Source organism: Eurosta solidaginis, chromosome 1 (assembly GCF_040869045.1).
Source record: "Eurosta solidaginis isolate ZX-2024a chromosome 1, ASM4086904v1, whole genome shotgun sequence".
Classification (NCBI taxonomy): Eukaryota; Metazoa; Arthropoda; class Insecta; order Diptera; family Tephritidae; genus Eurosta; species Eurosta solidaginis.
The window spans coordinates 59666929-59678244 of NC_090319.1; the positions used below are offsets into that span (position 1 = coordinate 59666929).

At 41.4% G+C, this 11316-nt stretch overlaps 1 protein-coding gene across 1 annotated transcript; it reads right to left on the reverse strand.

The window, feature by feature from the left end:
• Window positions 1–3127: 3127 nt before the first annotated feature.
• Window positions 3128–8589, reverse strand: LOC137236776 (uncharacterized). The gene is made up of 3 exons (XM_067759762.1): window positions 8407–8589; window positions 3778–4028; window positions 3128–3707 (listed from the first exon to the last, which is right to left on the reverse strand). Exons 1-3 carry the CDS (start codon window positions 8587–8589, stop codon window positions 3128–3130), a joined length of 1014 nt encoding a protein of 337 aa, XP_067615863.1.
• Between the last annotated feature and the right edge of the window lie 2727 nt (window positions 8590–11316).

An 11316-nucleotide genomic window follows, 5' to 3' on the forward strand; every position in this document is an offset into this window, starting at 1 on the left:
TTTGAAACTGGGTGAGTCCGTTCCAACTCGGTGAAATTGTATTATGTATCTATGTGAAGTGATAAAATTCGTCACTTACAGATTATCGTTTCAAATTTTTGTAATTCATTCCAAGCACGCTTAATGAACCTAAAGACCCCTTTCTGTAACTCGATTCGAACGTACGGTATATGCATTCGGACACTTTGGTGCTCTTAACTCTGTTGACCCGTCGGATAAGTGCAATGTAAAACCCGTTCTGCAATCTTGCGAATAAGAACCATTGTTCTGTAAAGCTTGTGAAAGGTCAATACAGTCAAGAAATAGAAAACCAAAATTATGAAAGTGTGAGTTCTGCAGATAATTTTATTCCAGTCGAGTTACAGAATAGTGTCACTAGTATATATATAATACCTTACATATTTGAATGTGTCACTCGGAACCATAAATTTTTTTTATACTTACCTGCGAAAGCCATGTAAATGGGTAATGCATTACACATTAGCGACATAGGCCTTTCTGCGAGAGTTATAACCTAGATGCAACAAGGGTTGGGGAGTGATGTCCTTTTGAACCTGGAACAATAAACTCGTTTCAGACGTTTTTTTTGTATTTTCAAATAACGTCGCGAATGAACCCTTGCACAAAAAAGGAAGAAGAGGAAGAATTCCCCAAATTAAATGAAATACATAAAAATGAATTTAATGTAATTGCACTAGTAATTAAAAACCAAAAGATATTTAGTACATTCAAAATATTTTCTACACTATATACGAAACCACTAGGCTGTAAGACATATAAGGAGTTGAATCCGAATAATTGTATGCGATGTAAATGTAATTCGGAATAAACGTAAACTCTAGCATCACATGTGAAACTTAGAAATTCTCGATAGAATCCTAAAAATTTAATGCATAAGTTATTAATTAGTATGAACTGTCAATAAATCTAAATTGTAAATGGGAATGCTGAGGTCTCCTTTCTTTTAGAGGGCACCTAAGGTATACAGGTAAGGGGCCACCGAAATTTTAGGTGCGTCGGTGGCCATGGTTATTTGAGGGTGGGATAATGCACCGGGCGTCGCAACACCACCCGCGGCGCCCCCTATGTATATTCGGCCCTTTTCTTTTTATTTTTAATTTTTTCAGCTTTTTTGTTATTGTTTGGTTTTTCAGCGGTTTTTTTTTTGAATTTGATTTTCAGCGTTAGTAACCGGCCATGTCCGGTTCGGTAGTATTTTTTGCGTCAGTTTTTTTTTGAATTTGAATTTAAATTTTTGGAATGTTAACGGTCTGTCCGTGACATCCGGTTCAGCCGGATGTTGTTTTATTTTGTATTGATAAGCGTTTTGAGTCGGTCTCTGCGCTTCTGTTAGGTTTTTTTTTTGAATTTGACAGCTGCTCGTTTTGATAGGCATGATAGGAACATTTTTCTGCTTATGGCGCAGGAACAGTAAGGTTGGCAAGGACCCGCCCCAGCCGACAATGACTAGCCACTGTGCACCACTACATCATGCCGACCGCCTTCCTTACTGATTCCACTGTAGATGCGTTACCATAACATCTTGTACATCTCTACAAAACCTTTTTCTCCCGGGAGTGGGATTTCAACCCGCACTCCTACGATGGTTGAAGTGTTACAAACGCATTCAGCCACGTCATGCCTTAGTTGTTGTAAACCTTATCCCAATTGGAATTGCTTCAAATAAATGTTTTCATACATTTAAAGCAATAAGGCTAATCCCCGCTTTAAAACTCATACAAATGGACTCTGTTATTATTTCACTTTATTTGGGAGAAAAAGTTCTACCTAATTATAGCAGAGAAGTTCGAATGGGAAATCGTCTTTACCCTACCTGGGCAGTCATCTTTACGCTTATGTCTAAGCTTAATAGTGTGTGCAATATATGATCAGAATATCAACCGCTCTCCAATACCTGACAACAACGCTGGCCAAGGCCTAACGAATAGTTCTACTGCTTACACAAAAGTAAGGTTAGGTTCAACTGGCCACTCTATAAGAACCTTAAATAGACGGAATGAATCAATAGTGTTACCAGAAGTCAACGACTACTTTTATCAAAAACCAGGCCTTATGTCATGAAATAACTCCGTCCTCCTTGCAAATACCCAAAGCTTACTATGATATATGCTACTTGCCGCCTCTAGATCTGATAACTGCGCCACTACGAAAAGCTGGAGCCTTAGTCTGGCGTCCGCAGTACATGGGCATAGTTCATGCTGGATCGTGTCCTCCTGCAACCCGCACTTCCTGTACTGCTTTCACTTACGAGACCTATTTTAAAATCGTATGACGTCAGAAGGCAGTGTCCAGTCAGAATGCCCATCATCACCCCACAGTCCTGTTTTTTTAGTGATAAGAGTAACTTTTTGGTAACTGCTTTCTTTTAATCTCGCCCAATCTGATTGAGATGTCTACGGCAAACACTTCAAGGTCTGCGCTAGTAACGCCTTTCCTATGGGTTAGTCTTAGTACTGACATGGCTCGGCTTCAACATACGAAACTAGCTACCTATTTATGTTAACTAGTTCGACAGCGTTTAAAAACAAAACCTTATTTGCGGCTGGGTTCTTTGTGGCCTTCCAATCTCCTTTGCCGTTCTTTATAAAAATGTCAAGTTAGTTTGATATGTGCGCTGACGCTTCCCAAATAAGAAGGGATAAGTGGGGGATATTGAGGGTAGGTATAGGAGGTAAAGGAATATGATAAGGGATAGAATGCGAATAGAAATAGGGAGAGTGAGAGGAAAAAAATAGGGGCAGTGAGAGAAAATGATAAATGTCTAGATAAAGAAAGAGGTGAGGTAAATGGTATACGAAGAGGATGGAGATGGAAAATAAGCGAAGGAGGAATAATAATTAGTTCGAGGGACTAGGAGAGAGGGAAGGGATGAGAGTGGAGCACAATTTTTCAAGTGTGGGCATGCCAGTTTCGGCAGGACTACGTCTCTAGGGCCTACTATTTAAAGTGAAATATGTAAATGTGAATTTTTAGTAGCAATTTTCTTGCTTTATTGCAGTAAATAATCTATATAAATGATAACAATAAAAATTATATCTATAACAACAGTAAATTCAACATAACCAACAAATGAATAACACACAGTATGATAACTCGAAATTGAAGTTTAGAGCCAAGCAGAAGCGCCAGCAGCACCAGATCCTTTCCCACCACTACCCACCCAAGGGCCAACAGATTCAACATTCGAAACATGATTGGTTCCAGCTGTAATCGGACTAAATGCCACATCTTTGGTGAGAGTGAGATGATGTGCTGCCACAGCATTGCCGTTACGTGTAAACTGACCCAATTTCGCAGCTTCGTATTCAGTTTTTTGTATTTCAGCAGCAGCTGCATGGGCTGAACGTTGTAATGCTGCAGCTGCTTCAGCTTCACGTGCTGCGGCAATACGTTGTTGATGTGCTACAGCTGATTTTGATGCAGCCAAACGTTGTTGAGCCAATAAAACAGCTTGTGCAGCAGCAGCAGCTTCGGAACGTTGGATTGCTGCAGCAGCCTCCGATTTTTGTGTTAGTATAGCGGCAGCTGTTTCCTTTTCCATTGCCAAACGTTGTTGATTGAGTACATTTTCTTTAGCTGCTTGCATTTGCTGTTGGGCAATCAAAACATTGGCCGAAGCTTGTTTGGCAGAAGCAATGGCATTGGCAACTTCGCTGGGTGTAGGTGTGGAGCCATGACGAGTTGCGCTAGTGAAATATGAAATATTTATAAGGAAAAGTTAATGATACTTATTTTTTTTTTATCATGTTTACTTACAAGCTATTCCATGGATTCCAGCCACTGACAGCTAAAGCATTAAAACCGCTACCAAAATGTTCACCGTTGCTGCCGCTACTCAACCAAGGACTGCCGCTAATGGCTATTGTATGTCCTGCATCTCCGCCAAATCCACTTATACTGCGTTTATTAAATGGCTTCTCTTGGGATGAGGAATTATTTTGAGTGCTCGAGTCGTTGGCGGTTGCAGCAGAATAGGTGCTCGCGATTAGCAGGAATGCAAGTGAGAACTGTGGAAGAAATCATGAGTAATGCTTTTTACATATACTAGATATTGTTGGCTGAGTGAAAGGTCCCACCATCTTCTTCTTGTAGCGATAAATACACTCTCCGAAAGTTTTGGAACAATTTGGTATGACCGAGTCAAACCTTCTAGGTCTGCGGATTTTAGTCGCCATCTACTACAGAATTGCTTACTGTGGGAGTATTCTAAGCCCCTTAACCCATTGGAGAGGCCGAATATATCGTCTGCTTGTTAGAATATATTTTAGGAGCACACTATACCAAATAATTTTCATCTCACCTCAGAATTTTAACTAACTTCAACAGATTGTACCCGGTTATTCAATACTATTCTACCGGCCGCCGTAGTGTGCTGGTAGCGTGCTTCACATACCACACCGAAGATTCTGGGTCCAAGTACCGGGCGAAGATACATCAAAAATTAAGAAACAAGTTTTCTCAATTAGTAAACGTTTTTCTAAGCGGGGTTGGCACTCGCCTGTGACGCACGGCCAAATCCAGGATTCACAAGATGCATCAGGACGTCTCTATTTTTTCTTTAGTCGAGTATTAGCCTACTCATTCGCCTCGATCTGACCCAGAAACTAGAGAACGGCTTCTAATTAATAGTATGTGCTAGTAATTTTTTTGCCACTAGGCTGTCAGAGGAGGTGGTTACTTTCGGTTACGACGGGGGTTCAAATGGCATAGGCATATCCAAAAACTCCGACTAACTAAATAGAGTATCTGGAGCTTGAATAGATCTCTTCCTTCTCCAGAGTGTAACATTGACTATCCTGTGGACTCGTGTTGAGACCTTAGTGAGATTTCACCGTAAGTCCCTGAGGGTTATCTCTATTTCATGAACAATATTGCGCAACTTCCTGCTCTGTGAGGTTCCGTTCTGCTTTAATGCGTATGCATTTATATTTGCCTTTTAAGCAGTGTCACAGCAAAGCCATCAAGGTGCTTGCTAGCAGCACTTGAGGAAATAATACATGGCATATAAAGCAATTGAAAGACCAATCTTGTGCTACGCGCCGGGAATATGGGCTCCCGTCTTTAACGACACCCATTGGAGAAAGTTTCAAACCCGCTAAAGCTGAACACCCAGACCTAACACCAGGTGTCTTCTTACGACGACTGAACAACACACAGAGTGGCGGATGCTAAAATTATTAAAAAACTAAATGAAAGACGGTTCCGACTAAACTATTACGAATCAGGACTTTCTATCAGAAAGTTGCTTAATGCGGCTTAGCCGGCCACACGATTGAAAGTACATCTCACTATGATGAGTACCGTACACGCGTAACACCAACGTTTATTTCGAAAGAGCAGGTTCATGTCCGCCAAAACCGTATTCACACATAACTCTGGCATTTGAAGTGTCTCTACCAGACAGTATATATCTTTTCAATTGATATGTGGAACTATCGCACCCAATCAAAATTCTCATTGTCGAATCCTTTCGTAACTGCCAAATTCTTTGGACTTCCATTAGATGCCTTCAATGACAGCTCGTGAGTGCTTGCATCTATTGGAATGGGACAAAGCAGTGTTAAGACAACAATAAAAATTGTATCGATTTCAGTGTCGATGTAGTAGATTTATCTCCCTACCGCAGTATTTATTAAAAGGGATCATCGAGATCCTAGGAGTCGGTTGCTATGTTGTTATCGCGCACTTCCTGCCACACTGAGTAAGGATAAAGGGTTCTGTCAACGTTCCGACTTACGACGAAAGCGAAGACGAACTTAGTATGACCTCATCGCTAGCGTACAACACAACCTTAACTGCATTTGCGTTCAGTTTTACTGGAATGTCGTTTAGGGTGATTTCATGTTGAACGCTGGATGTTACCATTGATGGTAAGCAGAGCTGTGAGTCAAGCTGCGACTTAAGCGAAGAGAGATGCGGGGTTTTTATGTTGAAGCTGCGATGATAGCGTGGATCTTTCTTGGTAGGTTGTAGCTTTAAAATTATCAATATACGGTATCCCTTTAAATTTTTCGAAGTTCCACTCACAGCCAGCTTCGAGGCCTCAATATGGAGACACTCTTATATTGTTGAGCTGTAGCGGAAGTGAGTTCGCTCTACCGTGTGGTGTTCCTCTGATTTTATTTCGAGCTTGAATTGATATCACTAAATATCTCGCGCCTGAGTAGTAGAGAAGTTATCAAAGATAGGAAACTACCTGCGTCCTACACAAGCGGAATATGTGGCCTAAAAAAGTCACACTAGGAACTCATTTTGATTTTATGGAAAAATTTAGAGTTTTGCGATTTTTAAGCTCTTATTTGGGTCCTTGCATTTTTAGTACTTACAGCAAACTTGGAGCACATTTTCACTGTATTTTTTCTCCTTTGCGATACTTTTAAAGATGAGTTGAGATAAGCTGGTGATTATTTAAAAATGGCGAACTAAGGACACTTAAAATTTGATAATGAATGCAAGTGCAAGTATTGAACTGAATTATTTTTGAGGTGCAAAGCTCTTTTATACAAAATTTTATAACTCCAAACTAAGGCAAGCTTTAATGGCAAACTAACAAAAGTAAATCCCAATCGCTCAGTAGCAGCGCAGTCTCTAGTCACAGCTGTCAATAAACCAATAATGAGCCAAAGTAATCATTATCTAACGTAAAAAGGGACTCCGTCGATCAAATGGTCACGTAGAACAAATTATGTACTTTGCGTACCTTTCGCTTCCCAACAAGCAACAGAGGCAGCTACTCCTTTCCTTCATTACTTGTCTCCTTACCAAGCAACTGAGACAGCACTTGAGTACAGTTTAATATTGTTTAAAGAAAATGTTTGAATACCAATTTTAACCGAATTAACAGGGAATAAAACATAAAGATAAACAGAGATGCATTTTACTTCATAAATCAGTCCACCACGAGCCTTAGTCTAATGATTTGATTGGCCTAATTTGGCTAGCATTTCATTGAGTGTGAAGTGTTGGTTGATAGAGGTTGCGATAGACACCTTTTAATTTTAAATAGTTTAACCTAATAACTGAGTTATAAAATTTTGTATTAAATAACTGGTCCACTCTCTATTGAGTCGCTGACTTCCGCATTGCGTAATAAGTTAGTTGGTACGAGGAATCCAAAGCTATTGACTAAGGTGCAAAGATCTAGTAAGATGTGTTCGTAACAGGCCTAAGAAAAAATTATGGTTCATTTAAGAAGAGTGACGGTTCCTTCACGGACACGCTGACTGGGATCCATAAATATCCTTCAAAAACTCAGCTTGATGAGTACTACTGCTTCGGCCATAATAAGAATCAAAAATGGGAGAATGACAAATCCGCGATTGAAGATGTCATTAGATATGCTTCAAATCGTCGGGTCCAGATCGTATTACAGTTACTTTTGTACATATTACCTCATGTTCCCCACTCATGGAGATTATTTAATGTTAGCTTAACTCCCAATGGAATAAATGATGCAAGGATGGCTATATGAATAATATCATTCGTGCTGACGAGACTGGTTAAGGCATAGTCGGCATAACGTCGACACTACTTTACAAGCGCATTTCTCTGCGCTCTCTTTCAGCATGCATCAATTGCGTCATAACTATAAAGGCCATCTTGCTCACAGCAGTCCAACAATCTATTTGTCTACACATTCGGGGAACTAAATTCCTAATGGAAGGCTCTTCTCCAAAAACTCTGTGTACAGACACAGACGCCGTGAAAATGAGGGCAGTGAAACATTACGTGTTCTGCGCTTTCCGATTCGGAGGTACAGTATGGACAGAAAGGATCCTCCTCTATTCCACGCTTATGTAGATATTCTTTGAAGCCGCCGCGTTTTCGCTCGTACCATTCTGCTATACTCCGAACTAGCATGAAGGTCCAGTACCCTTTTCTCGATTATTCCCACCGTTCTTGTCACCTAACTATTTTTCGTGACCTTGCGCTTTTCTTAGCATCTTCAGATGGTCGACTGATACCAATGCCATACAGATCGGCCATTTCACCTGAGAGTAGATCTATTGGGATTTTTCTGAATAAAACATGTATCGCGTTGTCGGACACCGTCTGATAAGCACATGCTATTCGTATAGCAGTAATACGATAGGCTGCTGGTATATCTTTTGGGTGGACCATGTTAGATCCGTACCATACTGGTGCTGCATATAATATTATCGAGCTGGTTACGTTAAATAATAGCTGGCGGGTAGCTTCACCTGGGCCGCCGATGTTGGGCATTATTCGCCATAGGGCTCCACTAACTCCAGAAACTTTCTCCCTAACCGCCCTGGAGTGCTCCTTAAAAGATAGTTTTGAGTCAATGTTTACTCCTAGATATGACAAGAAAGGCTTTGAATTTATGGTTAGGACTAACTCATCCACAATCCGCTTTGAGCTCACCAAAACCACTTCTGCCTTATTGCTAGCCACCTCCACCCCCGTGCTCGTCAGCCATTCCTTTATTCTTCCCACGGCGTCATTACATAATGATTGGAGCAGATCAAGTTTCTTGGCCACTGCTACTACGACAATATCATCTGCATAGCCGACAATTTCCGTGCCTGCGGAATCGATTTGTAGCATACCGTCATACGTCCATAGCGTTGGCCCTAGAACAGATCCCTGAGGAACACCGCTCGTGATTTTGTGCTTTCTTGGTCCCTCATCCGTATCAAAAATTAGTACTCTGTCGCTTAAATAGCTACCAATTATTCAGAGCAGGTAAGCAGGTGTGCCAAAGTTTCGTATCGCTGTCATTATCTGCATCCAGTTCGCGGTGTTAAAAGCATTTCTAATATCCAAAGTTATCAGTGCACAGAGCTTCCTTTTTATTTTGGCCTCCGGTTATGGCTCCGCGGGCTATATTGACAACTGTTTGTATTGCATCTATCGTGGATCTGGATTTTCGAAATCCCAACTGAATATTTGGCAAGCCACCTGGGCTTTCCAGGGTCTGCTGCAGACGCTCACTAATAATACGTTCAAGAATCTTTCCTATTGAATCCAACATACAAAGTGGCCTGTGTGAAGATGGCTGGTTGGGCATCTTACAAAGTTTCAACAAAATAAACAGTCTTTGACCTATTCATTAACGGGGAAAGACGCCTTCTTGAATGCAGGCGGTGAAGAGACCCCTAAATACCGATGTTCTTGACCTTACCGCTGATTTAAGGGATATATTTGGCACTCCATCCGGTTCTGGAGACTCACTATCCCCAACTCTTTCTGTTGCATCCAATACCTCCTGCTCTGTTATTTCAATACATTCGAGGCCCTCACTATGATAGGTCCAGTAATCTTGTGTCGGGCATGTAGACTGCTCTGATTTCCGCCCTTTAATTATCGCCAGCATCGTTCTGTAAGTCAATCCCCAAATATCAAGATCGGCACTATCCATCAGTTCCTTGAAGCACACTCTCTTGCTCTTTTTTTATAGCCGTCACACCTATTATCTCCGAACTAACATATACATAGACACAGAAACTGACTCAGAATCTCGTTGGTCGGAAATAATCTTGAGCAATAGAGGGTGGCTTTGCTAAGGTTGGCAAAAGGAGTCATTGTTGTTCATGCAGAGGGATAAACACATAATATATTGACGTATTTTCTCCCGATTCCCTATAACAACAACAGCAACAACTACAAACAGCAAACTTTGTCGAAGTTTCATGTTGAGTTGAAACCTTGACTCCGTTTTGGCAATGCAGAGAAACTGACGGTTAAACGTGGCATCAAACTTCTAGATCTATACCTCGATGACCACACCTATTAGCACCGGTTCGTAAGCGGTGGTTTGGTCGAGCAGACTATTGGTATATAAGGAGGGAACGAACGATAAAATGTGCTGTGCGGTAGCACACTGCTATTAGAGTTTCTGCAGTTTTCTTCTAGTTTTACGACTGCTTTTGTAACAGCTACTACTTTCATTTCAAATAAACCACAGTCTTTCTGCAATATAAAAAGAAGCCAAGAGTTGCACAGGGTCATGCAGCAGGAAAGGAATAGAGTTATGCGCGGAGTTGCAAAGTGTCGGAAATCATATGTAAATCTTGCGGCATTAGACTAACGAAGTTACTCTTTTATGACTGTAGGCTCTTGATGGCCACTTCCATCTGGCGTCACATGCTTAGGTGTGGTCCGACATAGCAGATGTATGCAGTGCGGATGGTTGGAAGAAACGATTGAGCGCTTTCTGTGTTCGTGTCTTGCTCTGGCGAGCTTAGGCCAGGGTAGGTGGACTCGCACGTAGGGATATGTCACCGAAAAGACAACATTACCCCTCCTCTTTGAACGATGATGACCTGATAAAGGAAACCAAGTCCTTACCGTCACACTCCTCGATTTGGAGTAGAATATCTTGAAAAGCGGCTCCTAGGCAGCACTGTCTGGCATCAGTTAACGCTGGGCAGTTGCAGATGAGGAGATGAGGTAAACCACCGTTTCCTCCCCTTCGTCATCTTAACAACTTCTACAGCAACGAAGATAGTGCACTCCTAGCCATTCTGTATGTCTTCCAGTCAGTACTTCTACAAGTGTAAAAGTTTGATCCCTACTAAGGATGTAGAAGTCTGGCGTCACATGCCTTTAAAATAGGCTTGGTCAGTGATAGCAGATGTAGGAAGTGCGGGTTGGAGGAGGAAACGATCGAGACCGTTCTGTGCTCGTGCCCTGCACTTGCCAGGCTAAGGCTCCAGCTATTAGGAGTGATACAGCTGTCAGATCTAGAAGCAGCAAGTGGCTTAAGTCCTAGGAAGCTTCTAGTATTTGCCAAGAGGACGGAGTTATTTTATAACATAGGTCCTAGTTTTTGATAGGGTTTGCCAGTTTGGTTGTTAAAACAAACTTCTGGTAACACTACGGACTCAATCAGTCTATGTGAGGTCCTCATGGACCGGCCAGTTCAACCTAACCTAACCTAAGGATGTAGAAGTGGCTAGCTCTTGCCATACCATTTTAGCAGGGTTTGCTTAGATATCCGACACTTGGGGTCCTTCGTTGATTTGACTGTAGATGTATTCTTTTAGCACAAGCTTGCACGAGGCAAATGGTATACTTAACCGTTCTTTGTCAGGAAGAATCTACTTAGCTGTGTCTTACCTAGTAAGTTCATCTGCAATGGTCATATCAAATATAAAAAGTTCTGTTAGGCCATCTCTTGATGAGATGTTTATTGTTAGTTGAAAGTTTAATGAGTAGTAAGGAAGCACCGATCCAACTCCTGCTGAGTATGTTTTCCACTAGTAAACTTCTAATTTCACTATAAACACATTCAATCCACGTGAGTTTCTTACGGATCGGCTATTTTAACCT